The sequence below is a fragment of the Microcebus murinus genome, chromosome 7 (genome assembly GCF_040939455.1).
Source record: "Microcebus murinus isolate Inina chromosome 7, M.murinus_Inina_mat1.0, whole genome shotgun sequence".
Classification (NCBI taxonomy): domain Eukaryota; kingdom Metazoa; phylum Chordata; class Mammalia; order Primates; family Cheirogaleidae; genus Microcebus; species Microcebus murinus.
The window spans coordinates 17,723,764-17,744,433 of NC_134110.1; the positions used below are offsets into that span (position 1 = coordinate 17,723,764).

General features: G+C 42.2%; 1 protein-coding gene across 1 annotated transcript in view; it reads right to left on the bottom strand.

Annotated features, from left to right (window-relative positions):
* Positions 1 to 12,524, bottom strand: part of TARS3 (threonyl-tRNA synthetase 3) — a 57,095-nt gene extending 44,571 nt beyond the window's left edge. The window contains exons 1-5 of the mRNA XM_012764597.3: positions 12,048 to 12,524; positions 10,942 to 11,013; positions 9,681 to 9,877; positions 4,781 to 4,904; positions 2,261 to 2,382 (exon numbers count right to left, since the gene is read on the bottom strand). Of these exons, the coding sequence (XP_012620051.2) occupies positions 2,261 to 2,382; positions 4,781 to 4,904; positions 9,681 to 9,877; positions 10,942 to 11,013; positions 12,048 to 12,362 (830 nt within the window). The 5' untranslated portion in view covers positions 12,363 to 12,524. The remainder of the gene's footprint in view (positions 1 to 2,260; positions 2,383 to 4,780; positions 4,905 to 9,680; positions 9,878 to 10,941; positions 11,014 to 12,047) is intronic.
* Positions 12,525 to 20,670: the final 8,146 nt, after the last annotated feature.

Below are 20,670 nucleotides of genomic sequence, written 5' to 3' on the forward strand. Positions count from 1 at the left end.
CCACCTGCCTGCCATGGCACACACCTCCCCACGCCTGGCTGATGTTCCTTCATACACTCATCCCCACCTGGTAGGAGATGGCTGCTTGTTTATTTACTATTTTCTCCAACCAGACTTTAGCCCCAGGAAGACAGACTGATTGTTCACTGTGGAGTTGCCAGCACAACCAAGCACAGAGCATACAGTAGGCACCAAAAATAACTTGTTGAATGAATCCTGGAGTGGTAGTAATAAGAGACGAAATTGGATGTGATATTAAGATTCAATAAGAAAATTATCCAGGTTCCTGGCATAGATCTTCTAAGACCCTGGGATCTCTGGGGTGATAAGAGTGTCTTTTGTGTGCTAATGAGATGACTGGTGGCTGTAGGGCCCTAGACAGCATCAGGATGGGGGCTGGTCACCAGAAAGATACAGGGCATGATTAGAGGGTTAGAACCCTCAGACCCCCAACTTGCACTGGGGAGAAGAAAAGGGCTAGAGATTGGGTGACCACCAATGGTCAATGATTTAATCAATTGTCACTTGTAATGAAATATCCACAAAAACCCTTAAATCATGGAGTTCAGAGAGCTTCCGGGTTGGTGAACACATCAAGGTGTTGGGAGGGTGGCATGCCCGGAAAGGCATGGAAGCTCCATGCCCCCCCCCATCCCTCACCCTAAGCATCACTTCCATCTGGCTGTTCATCTGTATCCTCCATATTAAACCGGTAAATGTAAGTAAATGTAAATAAAGTGTCTTCCTGAGTTCTGTCAGCCATTCTAGCAAATTATCAAACCCAAGAAGGATATCATGGGAACTCCCAATTTATAGCCAGATGGTAAGAAGTACGGGAGGCCTAAACTTGCATCTGGCATCTGAACTGGGGGCAGTCTTGTGGGACTGAGCCCTTAAACTGTGGGATCTGCACTAACTCACAAAAGATAATGCCAGAATTGAACTGAATCATTAGACACCCAGCTGGTATCTGGAGAGAGTTGGAGAATTGGTTGTTGCTATGGAAAAAAACGTATACAAACTTTGCCGTCAGAAGGGTTGTAGGTAACCATAGATCATGGTTGTGAGTAAAAACGGTTCAGATTGGACAATTCTGTAAGTAGTAGCTACAGAGTGTTGGATGTTCCAATAGGGATGTCATTAAACGGCATGGAGGAGACAGGTAAAGGCAAAATGCACCGTACTAGTCCAGGCAAGAGCTATTATTAAGGCAGAAGTGAGAGAAGGGGAAGAAGACAGTTAGGACTAGTTAGGAGATAAATTGGCAGAACTGGATTGAACAGCTGGATGACAGGGTGGTAGTGAGGAATAGGTAGGAATTGGAAGGACCTGAGGTTCCAGTTTTAGCAGCTGGTGGTATCCTTAAGAGCTATGAAGAACATGGGGTGGAGGTCGACTGGGGCTGGCCAGTTGTGATGCTTTCAAGCAAAGACTCATGGAATGGGAGGCCTCTGTGAACCACCCCCACCTGGCACTCAACTGTGTCAGATGTTTGGCTGAGGCAGATGGTGCCCCTGACTATCATGGAGCAGAAATGAACTAGCTGCTCTCTAGGAATTAAGCTTTTGATTCTTTCTGGTACCACCCTCTAGCAAGTCCCAGATTAGACAAATAGTATATCACATACTTCTGGGGAAAAGAAAGAAAATATTGAGAAGTTACCCTTGAATCTAAACTCATTAAAAATAGTTTTCATAACTGGTTAACCAATCTATAATCACATTATGCAATGCGGGGTTGACCCTTGAACAACATGGGCTTGAACTGCATGGGTCCACTTATAAATGGATTTTCTTCCACCTCTGTCACCCTTGAAACAGCAAGACCAACCACTCCTCTCCCTCCTCCTCCTCCTCAGCCTACTCAACATGAAGACGACAAGGATGAAGACCTTTATGATGATCCACTTCCACTTAATGAACAGTAAATAAATTTTCTCTTCCTTATGATTTAATACCATAGTCTTTTCTCTAGCTTACTTTATTGTAAGAATACATATAAAACAAAAAATATATGCTAATCATGCTAATATATGCTAATGTTTATGTTATTGGTAAGGCTTCTGGTCAACAGTAGGCTATTGGTAAATTTAGGGAAGTTAAAGTTATACTCAGATTTTCAACTGTATGGGGGTCTAGTACCCCTAATCTCTGCATTGTTGAAGGGTCAATTGTATATAATTACTAAGCTAATATGTAACCATCACAAAACAGTGAAATATAAACACATGCATTCAGAAGCCAATATTCAGTGGCGTTACCTGTCTTCCATGAACATGTCATAATAAAATCCATTTTCAATGGGTGGCCCGTAACACAGGTGGCCTCCATAGTAAAGCTCCATGGCCTCCCCAAGAATGTGAGCACTGGAGTGCCAGTACACCTGCATGGCATGGACAGAGAGGCCATTAGCTACCAAAATTATGTCATAGAAAATCAGTGGTAAAAATAATGTAAGTGGACAAATTTTAAGAAGATAAATGGCAATACCTAAGGGCAACATCAATTTGAAAAGAAAATCTTCAGTATCCACTTAGAAGAAAGAGAATGTTCTCTGAGCACCCCCTGGCATTCCACCAGAGCCACTTGCTCAGTTCCAGTGTGAAGCTGCTCTGCTGAGAGTGACATCTAAAGCTCAGCTACCACATCATTCTTCTATGCATATTAACCGTGGGGAATGACACCATCCGGTTGGACCACTGAGCAGAGCAGCTGCATGCAGACCCGATTGAGGCCCAGGGTGGGAGGAAGGCTGAAGAGTGCCAGATGCTCATTCTCCTCCTCTCTCTCCATGGGGCAGCCTCTCCTAGCCGGATGCAGAGAGCTAACTGTTCATGACATCACTAAAGTCAAGGAGAATTTGCACCTCCACAGCAGACTTCATATGCTGAATAGTGTGCGACTGCACAAGTTTGAAAGATGGCTGAGGAAGACAATGGTGTTGCCAGGGAACACCTGCTGGCTGTCTGAGACCCCTGAGCAGTGCATACATTGGTTAATTAACCACAGTCCATGTTGTCAGCCCTACAAGTTCAGAAAGTTGATTTGGTTTTGAATTCCCAATGAGTTAGTTTTAGTTCATGAATAAACTATAACTAAAGTCACCAAATAAATATAGGTGCCAAAGGAACAACATAATCAAGTCGTCTGACAGCACTTTCTCGCCATTTGTTAAATAGGAAACAAATCACAATTAGAAAGCTGTTTGATAATCGGAGCAGAGGAAGTTAGCTGATTGAGCAGCTATGTGCGATCCCAAGCCATGGCAATAGGCTGGGATATGATCTGCAGACAGAACCTTGGAGCAGAGCACCTCTTCTCTGGAAGCTGCCAGGATGGCAAGCTGACTGCCACCATCAGCCTGAATCTCCCCTGGGGTGCGCTGTTGGCACCTAGGTATTTGTTAAGCCAAACACTGTGTTAGGTACTGGGGATACAACAGTAAAAGAAACAGATACAGTCACTGCGCTCACACTGTTCCAGACTAATGGGTAAGAGGTCATAAACCTGTAAGTGGATAAGCATGTAAGATGAACAGGGGTCTGTAATAAAGAATGGTGAAGGCATTACATTCGCAGGGAGTCAGGAAGGCCTGCGTGGCTAATGTGTATGAGACGGAACAAGCAGCCTGAGAAATGTTAGAGAGGTAAGGAAGCGCCCAGGGACCATGCAGGACTTGTGGAGGAGTTTGGGTTTTATTCCAAATGCAACCGGGCATTTTAAGCAAGATGAGTGCAGATTCCTGGGTAAGCAGCATGGAAAGGGAGAAAAGTGGACAGATTACAGATACATTAGGAAAAGTAAAATCTACTGGGCTTGCCCATACATAGGAGATGGGAGTTAGAGAAGGGGGATTAATACCCACAACTTCCAAGGATCTCGGTTGAGCAACTGGGTATGTGGTAGAGTAGTACAATGAGATGGGCAAACAGGGACGAAATAAGTTTTGATGTCAAAATCAAGAATTTTGTGGTGAATGTACTCAACTGAAAATTCTTGTACAATATCTAAATGGAGATATCACATAGGCTGTAGTGCATACAAAACTGACGAATATCTATTAATAGCTACAGATAATTGAGAGTTGACAGTTTATAGAACTGTACTTTCTAAATCACTTGTAAATATGGTTTTATTAACAGTGTATTGTTTAGATATTTAATGGGTATATTTGCATATTTTAAACAGAAATTACACTATGGTTCTTATAGTTTGGATTAAGAAACTAAGAAATTTAGCATTAGCCTCACAATTAATGTAACTTAAGCTAATCAAGGTTAGGTTTTAGGGAGATAATAGACCGCTTGAAGGGTGATTGCAAAGTTAAAGTGAGAATATATATCAGAAACTCATGTGGAAATGTGGTATTTGTTTTATAGAAAATGACATTTATTTAATAATAAAAATGTCTTATTTAAAAGACATTCAAGTTTTGATAATTTCTTCTGATTCTCCTACACAAATTACAAGTTAGATCCATTTTTAAGAGCCTATAAAAATTCATTTCAAATACACATTGATTTCATAACTAAGGCTTTCTAATTTAAGAAAATAATCATTTTAAGAAATAATATACACTATTTTAAAAACGGATATATATTTGTATATATTGATTCCACAAATATTTATCAAATATTTATGAAACACCAATATTCAAACTTTAAATCTTACAAGCCCCTAAAACTCATTATTCCTGACTTCAACTACGTGTGTGGCTTCTTACATAATGTAGTTTACAACGTAAGTACCCAAGTTTGGTTGGCTGGTTTTTAAATACTTACAGCTTGAGCTTCCTCGTTATCAAATGTGAGCAGCTCTAGAGTGGAATCCCCTTCCAGTGGGCGGTCCAGGTCCCATAATTCACCATTTACTTTGGCTATTACTGTGCTTTCAGCCAGTTCTTGACTAGTAAGAGAAAAGCCACTTGGAAGTTAACCTCATCACTGCTACAATGACTCGTTAAAAGATTAAAATAATTTTCAGGGGTTTTTAAAAAGTGGATAGGAAGTACAAATGTAAACTAACAGGATAGATTTTTTTTTTATTTTGTAACATTTTATTTTATGTACAAAAGCAATAATGTTCTATGTAAAATACTTGGAAAACAGAGAAAACAAACAGAATACAATAAAAGTCACATATAAATCTCAGAAAAAAACTAGAAATAACATTAGAATAACCTATTCATAACATTTTGGTACATTTCAATCCAGTGGTTTTTCTACATCCATCTACCCACACATACACACATATCTTTTTAAAAACATAGTTGCCAACATAATTTTAGAGTCTTGTTTCTTCACTGCTTTGCCATTTGATAGACTTCCAAAGGAGTCTAGAAGTATCATGCTTATTAGTGAAGCCTCTACTCCTGCACATTTAGATCACCTTTAAGTTTTGCTCTCATAGTGTACACTGTACAGACATCTAGACACATGCATCTTGTAGCCTCCGTGACTACTTTCCGGGAATAAGTCCATGGAAATGAAATTACTAGGTCAAAGGGCATGCATCTTTGAAAGATTTCTGATAAATATCATCTGAGTGCACCACTTCCATGCACCCTGATTTTTAAAATAGTTTTCAATGTGATGTTGAAAATTGTTTTAATTTTATTTCTTTGATATTAATTTTAGTAAATGCTTACTAGCTATTTTTACTTTATGACCAGTCCATTTCCTTTGCCTATTTTCCAGTGAAGCGTTGATATTTTTCTTTCTTTTGTGTGTGTGTCTTTTAAATAACATTTATTGTTTGAAAATTATTGACAAAATAACAAGTTAAGAGATGAAACCTAGAACGCACAGGAAAAGCACAAAGAAAGAAAATCATCTACAATCCTACCACACAAAAATTACTGTTAACATTTTATTGTATGTCCTTCCACATTATTTCATATATACAGGAATATAAAAGATTTGATAGTATCATTATGTATACGTTATATTATAACCTACTTCTTAAACTTAACAATAGATCACAGCATTTTCCCTAACAGGAGACAGACTCCTAAAACATGCTATTTAATAGCTGCAGAGGAACCAAGATTTGCTAGGCATTTTGGTTATTTCTTTATGGTTTTTGTTGTTTTGTTTTGTTTTGACAATGACAAATAATGCTGCAGTGAACATTCTTGAACATACATCTTACTGAATTATTTTCTCAGGAAAAATTCTAGAAGTAAAACTGCTGGATCAAGGGAAATGCAATTTGTTTCATGATTTCTGTTGGAATAAACTGCAAAATTTTCCTACCAGCAAAAGTAAAAGAATACCTTGTCTCTGTGCTCTCATACTGTTAGGTACTATATTGTAAATAACTTATATAATCTATATTATACTATACTATATTATATACCATTACTACACTATATTATATATAAATTGTATCATTTCTACAATGTAAAGTTTTAATTTGTATTTCTGTGACTAACTTGAGCAGCAGTACAGCATTGTGGTTACGAGCACAGAAGTGAGGCTAACCTGGGTTAAATACTGGACAATTTATTCAGCTTCTCTCAGTTTTCTCAACTATAAAAAGATATTTACATTTATACTAAGGATTACATAGTATATACATGTAAGAACTTAATGTTAGATTTTTTATTAATAGAGTTTTATTTTCATTTTTATTGGTCTCAAATCCATTCTGCTCTTCTTCTACAAGAAGACTTTACCAGCCTTCCTTGCAGCTAGATATGGCCATGTGACCAAGTCTGGAGCCAATGAATACAAGCAAAAGTGATGTGTGGCACTTCTGTGCCTCAGCCTCAAGACAGTGGAGGGCACTTCTCCCTCCTCTCTCCACCGTCTGTGGACTGGAACACACATGTGTTGTTATCTCTGGACCATGGAGACATGGGCAACACTGTACCAGACAGCCCAGCAACCAGAAGGTCCCCAAACAACTGTATGGAGAAGTGCTGCCATGCCAACCTGGACCACTCACCTCCACACTGCTTTATGAGAAGGAGACTTTGACCATATTTAAGCCACTGAGTTTTTCATGGTGTCTTTGTTGCAGTAGCTTAGCCTGTATCTTAAGGAATACAGAAGTAAGAATTTGGAAGTAAGAAAAAACAAAACGTGGGGCATTGGCTTAGCAGACAGGCAGTAGGTTACAAGGAAACAGACACTAAGATGGGGAAAGTCAAATATTTTGTTATGGCACTTGTAAGCAAACCATGTGTTACAGTGCTTGCAGCATGGGAGGAAGCAGATATAAAAGAGCAGAATATTGGTATACACTGGATAACTCCCGTTGCTTTTAAAAAGATGCAACCAGAATGAGATAAGTTCAGGTGAGAATTACCTATTTTGCAAGCACAGATGGAAGGGAAAGGACTTTGCCAAGGCAGGCTCTCTTTGCCTGTGGTCTGTAACTGAATTTGACTAAGAATCCAGAAATGTGGGGCTATGTAAGATTGGAAAAACAATCTTCTGTCCCAAACAGCAGGAGGGATGGGCACTGACAGACCTTCTCAAAGGTCACACATAAAGACAGATAAAAGGGGTCAGTGGAACTGCAAAGATTAGAGATTAAGGGCTCTGACCTCCCACAAGCCTATTGTTTCACATGATCTCAGCCCATTAAATTGAGGGAGAGAGGAATGTGCCAAATACAAAAGCCATGAAAAAAAAAGGGCGAGAAATCTCTTAAGATTCTATAAGTGAGATTACTTTCATGTGGAACTGAATAGCAGCAAATAGAGCAGCTAGGAAACTGTCTTGCCAAATAAACTGCAAGCCCAGTTTGCAGTTACCTGTGATTGTGTGACCTTTAAAGGAACCCTCAGCCTCCAAGTGTGTACCAGCAAGAACTGGGCTGCCCAAACTGTACAGGCCCCACGAGGACAAACTCTCCTGTACTTCAGATGTGACAAACAAGGGTGAGGGACAACCATGAACTTTCAAAAGCAGGGCCCATGGAGGACTGTGGATAAGACAGCTGCTTTCAGAAAACAAAGGGTAGCCGGATGGGCTGACCTAAGCACTAAGAGCTGCCAGGCTGTGGGCCTCACCATCACTGTGCACAGAATCTGGTGACATCTGTACACCACTTTCTGCTGTATTTCTCCTTCTTCTTTTTTCCAAATTGATACTTTGATTGTGATTGTCTCATGCTTATTGCATACTCATGTGGTATGAGCAGACTTGTCTATTAGTTTACTTGTAGCTGGAATACAACATCAGCAGCCAGCCTGATAGGGGAGTTCCACACATCACTCAAATCCTGGGCTTTGAGCTACAGGAGTTGGAGTTACCTCACTTGGGGAGTAGGTGTGTTGGATGTTGCCCACAGATATCTGGATGTTGGAGGGGCAGACTATGGTGGACTCCCTATTGTCCCCTACCCTTAAACCATATTCCTCTCTTCTATGATGCGAGTGCTTTAGGTGGACATTTGGCTGGCCAGCCAATGGAGCTACATTTCCATTCTCTCTTACAGCTAGGTGTGGCCATGTGACTAAATGTGAGCTAACAGGATGTAAGTGGAAATTGAAGCGAGCCACTAGGGGCGCTTGTCCTCAAAGCATCATTGTTCTTCAGCCTCTCTTTCCCCTGCCTGCAGAGGGGTCCAGAAATGGGATCCAGCTTCCCATGCTAGACATGAACAAATCCTACCTAGGGGATGGCAGATCAACAAGGTGGAAGGAAGCTGGGTCCATAAATGACTGCAGGTACCAGAGATGTCCACCAGCCTGGAGTGGTTGCTTCTAGATAGTTACGTGAGAGAATCTGATGTCTATCGTATTTGAGCCACTGTCTTTAGGGGTCTCAGTTATAGCAGTTTAGCCTAAGTAAGTGATTCTTAAAATTTAGCTTGCATCAAAAGCCCCTGAAGGGTGCATAAAAACACAGATAGCTGATTGATTCAGTAGGTTTGAGGTGGGGCCCAAGAATTTGCTTTTCTAACAAGTTTCCAGGTATACTGATGCTGCTGGTGTGGAGACTACACTTTGAGAAATGCTGACCTAATCCATTTAACAGGCAACCTGACTCTCCATGAGAAAACATGAACATGTTTTTGCCTCAAAGCCCATTTTTCCCTAGCACATCATCTCTCCTAAAAAACATGGAAACAGGTTGGAGGGCTTTTAGGGTACATGATTTGATAGGATGAATCAGAAACACAATCTTAGCAACAGTTTTCAAAGGAAATCTAAGAATTTCAATTGTTGAAACAGTTTGCTTTTTCAATAATAATAGTTCATTTACATGGCAGTTTTAAGCAATGGCATCCATATAATTATACTTAATGCTAGGAAATTAACATTAGTCAAAACAATCCAACTTCACTAATGTATCTAATTTCTAGAAAGGTCAAAGTAATATTCTAGGACTGACAACAGTTTTAACATATATCTTCAATCTATAATTAAAAGACTTATAAATACTCATGGAGATAACTTGATTGATGAATAAACTGAATGTAATGTGGCCTGTCAAGGATTATATATTTTTTTCTCTACTATATATTTTTATTAGAACAAGAACAGATTATGTTCTGACATTCAATTACTTATTTAAAGGGCATTTTTAGAAGCCAGAGTAAAAAAAATTACATTTAATTTATTCAACTGAATAAGAAAAAAGATTTTAGCAGTCCCTAAGAAAACATTTTTCCCAGGCCCTGGTACAATTATTTAATACTGAATATCTTTTCCAAACTATGGTTTACCTAATTTCAACTGCCACTCGATAAGGTGTGGTTTTCCAAACTTCCCCTTGGACTGTTTTCCCATCAGCCACTCTTACTGTGATCATATTGCTTGCATTCTCCTTTTTTTCATAAATGGCAAGTAAGAGCTGATGATCTTTCTTCAGTATTTCAAAAAGCTTCAATCTTTCTTTTATGAAATGTGGTTGGTATTTCACCTGGAAAATGTTAGAATACAATGAGAATTAGAACACATGCACAGTCTACTTTTTCTAGCCACTCAGTTCTAAAATAGTTCCACTCCCTCACTGCCTTCTCAGCACACCATAGGTCTACTAATTTCTACAGATGGTCCCAACTTATAATGGTTTGAATTACGATTTTTCAACATTACAGTAATGTGAAAGTGATATGCATTCAGTAGAAACTACACTTTGAATACCCACACAACCATTCTATTTTTCACTCAGTATAGTATTCAATAAATTACATGAGATTTTCAACATTTTATTATAAAACAAGATTTGTGTTAGATGATTTTGGCCAAATGTAGGCTAATGTAGGCGTTCTGAGCAAATTAAGGTAAGCTAAGCTAAGTGAGGATGTTCAGTAGGTTACATGTATTAAATACACTTTCAACTTACAGAAATGGGGACAGAACCCCACTGTAAGTCAAGGAGCATCTGTACTTCCCACCTCCAGAATACTCCTATCCATTTATCTAACTACTTCTTCGCTCCAAGGGTCCAGTTCAAAGCCTGCCTTCTCTAACTACTACTGTCCACTGGCATCATCTCTCTTTTCCACTGCTTCCAGCACGGGTATAGAGTCATGCAATATAGCACTTATGTATATACCACCTTATTCTGTTCTCAGGTTGTTTCTCCTATGTTTGCCTGAATTCCTTAACCAGGCTGACTCCTTTCAGGCCAGATATTCCTCCTTTGCTCCTACCAAATGTCAGCGCTAGATATATACATTCTGGCTGTTTTAATGATTCATATAAAAAAGCAAAGTAGCTAGTTTCCTTAATATAAAATAACTCTGCTATGTCAACTTAAATAGACTAAAGAGCACTTTAAATAGAGCCAAGTGGGTAGCTCATTTCTAAGACTTCTCATATCTAAGGCGTACAAAGTTTTAAATATACTCATGTCGCTCAAATAATAATTTAATTAGTAATTACGTTTTTTTTACCAATCCTAGGTAATTAACTACTTACACATATTTAATGGTAGTATTACAGGTAATATTTTATATTATTCCCATAGCAATGACTTACCTCACTGTCTGGCTCACTTTCCTTCATCTTCTTCTTTTTAGCATCCTTTTCTTGGCTTTGACTAGAAGGAGGCTGAAAGACAAATTATAAATGATTCACCAGTGGGCAAGAAAGAGCAACATATCTCAAACTTGAGGAAGAAGGGGTACATGCCAGCAGGCTACAAGTGCCCCATATTTCGAGGGTCCTAGCTGGACTCTTCTGCCCATTGATTGCTTACAACTCTCAACCGGCAAGTCATTTTCCAGGGTTCAGTCCTTCCTGTCTGTGCATTTCACAGCCTTGGTAAGTACATTTAAGAAAATCTTCTCCCCTAAACTTTAAGCAAATAATGTTGCAGGAAAATATGTAGCTGCCACCAGAGATTTCAAATGCACTACTTCATGAAGATGTTGCTAGTGCATCACAGTATCCCTTCCTAAAGAACTGAAAAACATCTCACAGCCTGAGAAGCTTCAGGATGCAGAAAGTTAATTATGTAACAAGTAGATAAACTGTCTGCTAATGAACTAAAATATTAAAATACCGTATTAAATAATAACGTTAACTATACAGATCTCCTCTCACGATAGACCACCAAAACTGGCGAACAAAAAAACTAAAATCACTTGTCCTAAAAAGCTCGGAACCAGCCATTAGAGGGAATGGAAAGGTTTATGTATGTAGCTGTTAAGTCATTCTGCCCAAAAAAAGAATAATGAGTTTTAAACACTCCAGCTTTTTTTCAAACAAATGAAAATACTATTGCTGCTACTGGAAGGAAAAAAAATGCGTGGCAGGCTATTAAACGTAAGAGCTGAGAGATGACACCGTTAGGTCAATCTGGCGATTGCTGCAAGTCTAGTGGTTCCCCAGCCCGCACAGAAGCAAGGGTGGGGCAGGGCGCGGGGCAGACGACGGGGCAGGACAGCGAGCCCGGCAGGGCACCGAGCCGGGCAGGGCAGGGCAGCGCGCCGCGGGCGGGCACTCCCTGTAGGGCGCCTCCCGCAGCCGTCCTCCGGGAGTAGAAAACCGCTAAGCGCGCACGGTGGCGGCCTGCGGCGCGGCTAGGGGCCCTAGGAGGCGCCGGGCCCGCGCCGCGCCGGGAGTCCGGGCGGCCGGGTTACCTGCGCGCCGGCAGCCGCGCGCCGGGCCTCGTCGTGCGCCCCAGCCGCCCGCGCCGCCCTCTCCAGCTTGGCCTGGTGGCTCAGCTCCTCGGCGAGGCACAGCCGCAGGCGGTACAGGCGGTGGCGCAGGTCGCGGTTCTCGGCCCGAAGCTGCGCCACCTCCCGCGTGAGGCACTGGCCCTCGGCCTGGCACCTGTCGGGCGCGTTCAGCTGCTCCCGCAGGCGCAGGACCTCCGCCCACAGCCAGCGGATGTCCTCCTCCTGCCGCTCCAGGCGCGAAGCCACCGCCTCGGCCGCCGCGGCCTTAGCCGCCATCGTGCCCGCCTTCCTCCGGCGCCGAAGCCGCGAGGAGGGCCAGCGGCTGTGGCGAGGGCGACGCGGCCACTCAGCGCAGGGCAGAGAACCGGGCGACTGGGAGGGACCCGGCGGCGGAGCGAGGCGGGGCGGAGCCGAGGCTAGGCACACCGCAGGGGGCGTGGCGACGGCGATGGGGCGGGGCCAAGGCTAGGCACACCGCAGGGGCGTGGTGACGGCGGTGGGCGGGGCCAAAGCTAGGCACACTGCAGAGGGCGGGGCTGCAGGGAAGGGCGGGGCTGCAGGGAAGGGCGGGGCTGCAGGGAGGGGCGGGGCCGAGGCTACGCTCGCTGCAGGTTTGGGGGCTACAGCCTTGGCCTGGGCCATTGGGTTGGGGTCTGAATGGGCTCTTGTGCCTTCGGAGGCACGTCCAGGCAATGGCCTTCAGTCTGTTAAGACGCAAATCTTCCAAAATCTTGGGAAGACCAACAACTCTCTTCCTCAAATGGGCTTCTCCCTTTCCCCTCTTGAATTCTGGCAGCCACCATTCTTTCGCTCACAAACGGCCATTGAAAATCCACCTTCTTGGCCTCCATGCCAAGGCGGCCCCAATGCAAAAGCCAGTGGGCCAGGGCACATAAAAGAACTCCATGAAAGTTTAAATCTGTACAGCACAAAACTATTAGCTCTTTGAATCTAGGGTAAATGCCATACACATCTTTGTATACCTTATAACCATGAGCATGAAACTCCCTGCAGCAGGAACAGGAATTAGAGCTTAGTATATGGCAAACATCTAAGCTCTTTGCAAATAGTAATTCCTTAGTCTTCATTACAAGAGATACTGTTATTATAGCCGTTTATAGCTGGAGAAATTGAGGCACAGAGAGTGTCACAAATCTGCTTTCTGATACTGTAAGTTAGTTTGCATTTTCTAGAGTTTTTTGTAAATGGAATCATATAGTTTGTACTCCTCTTGTTTGGATTCTTTCACTCAGCACAATAATGTTAATTTAATATTTACCCATGTTTGTGTGTATCTATTGTTCTTTTTCTTCTGAGTAGTATTCCAGTGTACAGATATACTACAATTTGTTTATCCATTCATCTGTTGATAGATATTTGGGTTATTTCCAGGTTTGGGCTAGGATCCATCTCACAGTGAGCCTGTTTGGTTTCCAAATTCACACTGTGGTTATTTTCCCAGTTCCAGAATGCAGAGTGTGAACAGACACACTCAGAACTGGAGAACTGGCAGAACCCCTGCAGCAGTTCCCTGACCCGTGGATATAAGGCTACTCTGGTAAGAAAGGCCAAGCAGCAGCCACTAGAACTTTCTCAACCTACAAAAATAGTAAATCAAAAGCAATACTATATACCTGGAGGAAATACAGAGATTACTGCTGCCCTCAAGAACTTGAAAGATGCAGGGGTGGTGATTCTCACCACATCCCATTTACCTTATCTATTTGGCCTCTGTTGAAGACAAATGGATGTTAGAGAGTCACAGTGGATTATTATAAATTTAAGTGGTGACTGCAGTTGCAGCTCCACCTCCAAGATCAGGAATCAAATTTCAATATGAGATTTGGAGAGGACGACATGCAAAGTATATCAGGTTTATAGGTTCAAGGTAAGCCTGAAGCATCTCGTTTTCCTGACAATTAGGACAGTCCTCCCCACAAAAATGATGGAAACATGTTACAGGGACATAGTAACCAGCTTGAAGCAGCTCCCATTGGCCAAACTGATATCATTTGAACACCAAAAATATTAATAATTAAGTGCATTAATGAATAATAAACCATTGAAAAATATAGGAATTCATGAGTCCATACCAATAGTAGAAAAAAATGGAGAGAAGAGTTCAGCTTACAGTCTAAGGCCAAGGACTAAATGGCAAATGCAGAGCTACCTGTGAAATTAGAAAATCATCACTTTGCCAGCATCATAGTGAAGACTGGATCAGGCAAGAATCATCATACTCAATCTAGGGGACAGTTCTGAGAAGTAACAGGATACTTGCATGGACATAAAATGTCTCCCTACAGACTTAATTAGTTGCTAAGGAGAAAACAAAAAATAATTATACAGTGGAGAAATAAGGCAATACCTGAACCAGGTAATCAAAATTAATATTACCTATGAGAAACAGGTGGACTTTATGTACCTTCAGAGGTGATATTCTAAAGAAGGCATAACATCCCTATGCAAAAGTCATACCTAGAATGTATAAGCCCAATATAATCACAAGGAAACATCACAAAAACACAAAATGAAGATTATACTTTTTTGTAATGGTTGGGGGAAAAGAACTGTGTTCTTCAAGAATGTTGGTATCATAAAAGACAAAGTGTTTAGGAATGTTCCAGATTAAAGGAAGCTAAAAAGTCATGGCAATTAAATGCAATGCCTGACCCCAGAAGGGATCCAGGATGTAATAAAAATTCTATAAAAAGGGCATTATTAGATTAACCAACAAAATTGGAATACAGATGGTGTATTAAATAAAAGTATTGGGTTAATGTAAATTTATGAAGTTGATAATTATTCTAAAGCTATATATCTCTATTCTCAGTAAAAACAAGCTAAAACATTTAGTCATGATGTATGTATCTTATGTCCAAATGGTTCAGGAAAAAATATATAGAAGGAGAGAGAACAAATGTTAAAGCAAAGGGTAAAATATTAGCCTCATATATAAGCTTCTTAAAACATCTGACAGATTATGTTACTCCCCTGGGTAAAGCCTTCAGGAGCTTTCTACTGAAAATGGAGTAAAATCCAAATTCCTTATCAAAACCTACCAGGCTAGCAAGATTGAGCTCCTGATGGCCTCGCCATCATAATCCCATGACCCCCACACCCTGCAACCCCATATGCTAGTTCATGGAGCTCTCAACACTTAAATGCATCCCACTTTTCCCGGCCTCTGGGATTTCACACATTCTGAGTCTCTGCTTCATAATATTTTCTGCCCACTCTTAATATCTGATTTCTTTCCACCATGGCAGTTTTAGCTTATGCGCCACTTCCCCCCTCTATGTAAGGCAGCCCTGCCCCATTCTCTGTCAGTGTCTTTTCCCCTCTATTGAAATTATTTTTATTTATTTGCCCTCACCTGCACCTCTTTCCTGCAATAGGGAGGCTGCCTGTTTATTCACCATTATTCCATATCACTCATCCAGCACAAAGTAGGCAGCCAAATAAGAAAACTCTTAGAGTAAAAATAGCCTGCAACAAAACTATGGAGACAGTAACAAGATCAGTGATTGCTAGAGATTGAGGGGAGGGAGAGATGAATAGGCAGAGCACAGAGGATTTTTAGGGCAGTGACACTATCTGTATGACACTGTAATAGGGGATATATGTCATTATGCATTTGTCCAAACCCACAGAATGTACACCACCAAGAGTGAACTCCAGGCCAGGCGTGGTGGCTCACACCTGTAATGCTAGCACTCTGGGAGGCCAAGGCGGGAGGATCGCTCAAGGTCAGGAGTTTGAAACCAGCCTGAGCAAGAGTGAGACCCCATCTCTACTAAAAATAGAAAGAAATTAATTGGCCAACTAAAAATATATAGAAAAAATTAGCTGGGCATGGTGGCGCATGCCTGTAGTCCCAGCTACTTGGGAGGCTGAGTCAGAAGGATCGCTTGAGCCCAGAAGTTTGAGGTTGCTGTGAGCTAAGCTGACGCCATGGCACTCTAGCCTGGGGAACAGAGTGAGACTCTGTCTCAGGGAAAAAAAAAAAAAAGAGCGAACCCCAATGTAAACCAAGGACTTTGGGCAATAATGATGTGTCAATGTAGGTACATAAATGGTAACAAATGTGTCCCGTGGGGACGTTGATAATGGGAGAGGCTGTGCGTGTGGGGGAGGGCAGGAGGTATATGGGAACTCTGTGTTTTCTTCTCAACTTGGCTGTGAACCTAAAATTACTCTAAAAATCGTCTATTTTTTTTAACGGCCTAAATGAATACAGACTACCACAAGATGGCACTGTTTCCCCCAGAAGTTTCAACAAGGGCTGCATTTACAGAAATTGCTGGCGCTGAGGAAGGCAGCAAGGGATTCTGTGACTGCCTCTGACCCCGTTCTTCATGAAGCTCAAAGTGCTTCACAGCACTGTCACAGCCCAGCCCCAGGTCTGCACTTGCGATGGGTGTTTTCAATGCAGGTTTTGTTATTATTCCAGTACGGTGAGGCCAGCAGGTCAGGAGATGACCGTGATTGAAAAGCTAGCTTGGCACCCACAGTTCCCAAGAGGAGGGTGCCCAGGGATGTCAGGAGATAGACGGAGTAAGAGGAAAACATGGGCAAGAACCTTGTTGTGGTTTCCATGGGAAGGAGCAGATGAGTAAGCAAGTTCAGGATTGGCTAGTTTGAATAATTGCCAGGCTATGGGGAACAGGCACTGTCCCCAGTGTTAGGTGGCAGGCCCTGGAGGGATTAGGACAAATGGATGGTAGCCCCCAGTGTAAGAGCCTGACAAAGGCGGTGCTTGGGGTGTGGCTCTGGCTTGCTTGGTTTGTGCATGAAAGGCAGGCGGCCAGCCAAGTTCTTTTTTTTTTTTTTTTTTCTTGAGACAGAGTCTCACTTGTTGCCCAGGCTAGAGTGAATGCCATGGCATCAGCCTAGCTCACAGCAACCTCAATCTCCTGGGCTCAAGCAATCCTTCTGCCTCAGCCTCCCGAGTAGCTGGGACTATAGGGATGCGCCACCATGCCCGGGTAATTTTTTCTATATATATTAGTTGGTCAATTAATTTCTTTCTATTTTTAGTAGAGATGGGGTCTCGCTCTTGCTCAGGCTGGTTTCAAACTCCTGACCTCAAGCAATCCGAGGCAAATTCTTTGATGTCTCTGGGAGCTGGCTAACCCTGGGAAGGGTAGTCTCCCAAAACATCAAAGTATCCAAACCACATGGTTAATACAATGGAGTATAGTGACAAACTTATTTTCTCCAGGTCACACACAAGGTCAGAAGCAAAGCCAGCAAAAGTCTTTACTTGTGTTGACTGCTACCAGGCCACTCAGAGGAGTTTTGATTTCCTGAAAAGTGAATCTTCCAGGCAGGTGCTACAGAAAAGATCTATTTGCTTCTAAAAACTGGCAAGAATGTTACCATAACCGCATTGGTTATGATAATATTTTCCCTAATTTCCTAACTGGAAAAAAGTAAGAAACATTTGAGCTTCTTTAAATCACTCCTCTTTACCTGCACGTGGTCTTAAGGCAACTTTTAGAGAGAAGACGCAGGCAACAAGAGTGGGAGAAGGGCCGGGCGCTGTGGCTCACGCCTGTAATCCTAGCTCTTGGGAGGCCGAGGCGGGCGGATTGCTCGAGGTCAGGAGTTCAAAACCAGCCTGAGCGAGACCCCGTCTCTACTATAAATAGAAAGAAATTAATTGGCCAACTGATATATATATATATATATAAAATTAGCCGGGCATGGTGGTGCATGCCTGTAGTCCCAGCTACCCGGGAGGCTGAGGCAGAAGGATCACTCGAGCCCAGGAGTTTGAGGTTGCTGTGAGCTAGGCTGACGCCACGGCACTCACTCTAGCCCGGGCAACAAAGCGAGACTCTGTCTCAAAAAAAAAAAAAAAAAAAAAAAAAGAGTGGGAGAAGGACCCGGATGCTATAACTCACTCGTGTCAACAGATGGGGAGGAGCAGCACACGGAGCACCTGGGAGAAGAACTGGTCACACACAAACGGGGCCTGGGACTGTCCTGAGGTTACTCCGGGGCCTGAGAGGTTCCAGGCAGGTGTAAACACGAAGGCTGGCATGGAGCAATCGTATTATATCCGCACAATCCGCAGTGAGGCATCGCTTATGGCAGCAGCCGCCCCTGAGCCCGCAATAATCCCTTTTCCTAATCTGGTTTCATTAAGTGGGCACCAAGCTTGGTTCAGACAAGAGGGGTCATTTATGGGATTGAATTATTTAACCAAGCGATCACTTACAAGTTTTTGAGTTTCTAAAACAGAAAGGAACTGCTACTAATAGCATGCAGTAGATAGTTTCACAAAACTGAAACACCCATTGCACAACTTGACTTTGGCTACTTTCCTTTACTGTCTATAGCTTTACTGCAGCACAGTGTCTAACCCCAACTGCAGGGGCTGGAAGCCAGAGACAGATGAGCAGCACAGTTCCTGATACAGCATCTTACCTTATGAGGAGGCCATTTCATATAGACTCTGAGCGTGGTATATTCATAATGTTGAAAATAATCATTTGGGAGCAGGGCAGAGGACCCTGGGGAAATGATTATTTGGGGATGAAAGAAAGAACTTAGATTGAACAGGAGTTAGCCAGACTGCGTCTCTTGGTCTGTCTTTTGAAGTTTACTGCTGAAAGGGTTAAGTAGTGCAGCTTAATTCTCTTGGGCCAAGATGGTCAGCACTGTGTGGCTCCCTGGGTCTAATCCAAAGCTTTCCTTCTTCCTGCAGATCTATACTAATTCCAGATGGCGGTGTGGCTTTGCTTCCAGGTGTCCGTGTGGTATGGATGTAGCCCACCGAGGCCACAGAGCAGCCAGGCCCAGGAGGGAGACATTTCCCCAGCTCCACACATGCCAGGATGCTTCAGAGAGGAGCCAAGTCTTGGTTCTATCACTGCGAGACAAAGACGCAGAGAGAAAAGGAGAAGAGGAACAAGTGGCTGTCAGAAACGCTGACGAGTTACAAAGAGAAGATCCTGAGGGAATTCAACATGAGCCAGGTGCTCCCACACTTGGTGTACGATGGTGTGTTCTCCTTGAAGGAGTACAAAGAGGTCCTCTCTCAGGATTGCTATCCAAAGAGAGTGGAGTATTTTTTCCTAAAGCTTTTTTCCAAAGGTCCAGGTGCTTTCTGTGCTTTCTGCTCTCATCTGGAGGAATTCTGCCCTTACCTGCTCACCTGCTGTTTTCTGTATTACCAAGGTAAGAACATAGTTTGCTCTGAAAAGTAGTAAGCTTCATGATGTTCTAATCAAATATCAGGCACAGCAGCCTCACTATTTAATCGTGAGTTTCAACATAACATGGATTTTTATTTTAATAAAAATATCCAATCCTTCTCTCTAAACTCTCATGATACAGAAGTAAATGTCTGTGATGCTGAATAAAACCTTGCACAGCCCCAGACACAAACTGAGGGATGATTTCTAATCATCTAATAGGAAGATTTATATCTTTCTTGTTTTAATGAGGATTTTTAAGTGCGAGGCATAATATATTAATAGGTTAAGGAAGCTAGACTGAGCTTTCATTCTGCAGGTGAAGGCACAAAAATGATCATGGTTCCTCAAAATGTTAGAGTTACCATATAATCCAGTAAGTCCACACCTACGTATATACCCAAGAGAAATAAAAACAAGTCCACACAAAAACCCATGTAAGAATGTTCATTGCAGCATTATTCGTAAGAGGCAACAAGTAGAAATAACCCAAATGTTCATTAACTGAACGATGATCAAAACATGGCATATCTATACAATGGAATATTATTCTGTCATAAAAATGAAAAAATTGCTGATGCATGCTACAGCATGGATGAACCTTCAAAACTTTATCTTGAGAGAAAGAAGCCAGTCACAAAATGCCACTTATTATATGATTCCATTCATATGAAATGTCCAGAATAGGTAAATCCATAGAGACAGAAAGTAGATTCTTGGTTGCCATGGGCTAGAAGTAGAGGGAAATGGGGAATGACCATTAATGGGAACAGAGATTTTTTTATGAGACAATGAAAATGTTCTGAAATTAGATAGTTGTGATGATTGCATACATCGATGACTGTACTATGAGTAAAAGCTACTGCACTGTATATTTTAAAAGGGTGCATTTTATAGCATGTGCATTATATCTCAATAAAGCTGTTATTTAAAAAAACAAAGTAGCATGGAAGTCTTCTTGGCTGTTTCTCTTCTCTCAGTCTTCCAAAGAGAGCCCTGTAATTGTCTATTCCAATTCCCAGCCTCCCTCCCTCTAAGGAAAAAGGATTCTTTCTTGCTAAGAGAGGGTTTGGGTTGGTAAATATAATAAAGGGGAGAAGAAGGAGGGAGAGAGAGAAAGAGAGAGAGAGAGAGAAACTCTGAACAGAACTGACCAGAGAAGAAGGGTTTGGGGAAAGTGGTAGCAGCAGATGTTCTGGGGCAGTTGTAGGAATGATGGAGAAAGAGGTCAAAGAAGGGGGTTTCTATTGGTGCTGCTGTGGCCTGTGTACATGGGTACCCATTCAAGTTTTTGAGAATTGCAAGAAAAGGATCTGAACTATTTTTGAAGGGGCATTTGGTTGCTAGTCTTTATTTGCCTGCAACACTTCTCCAAGACA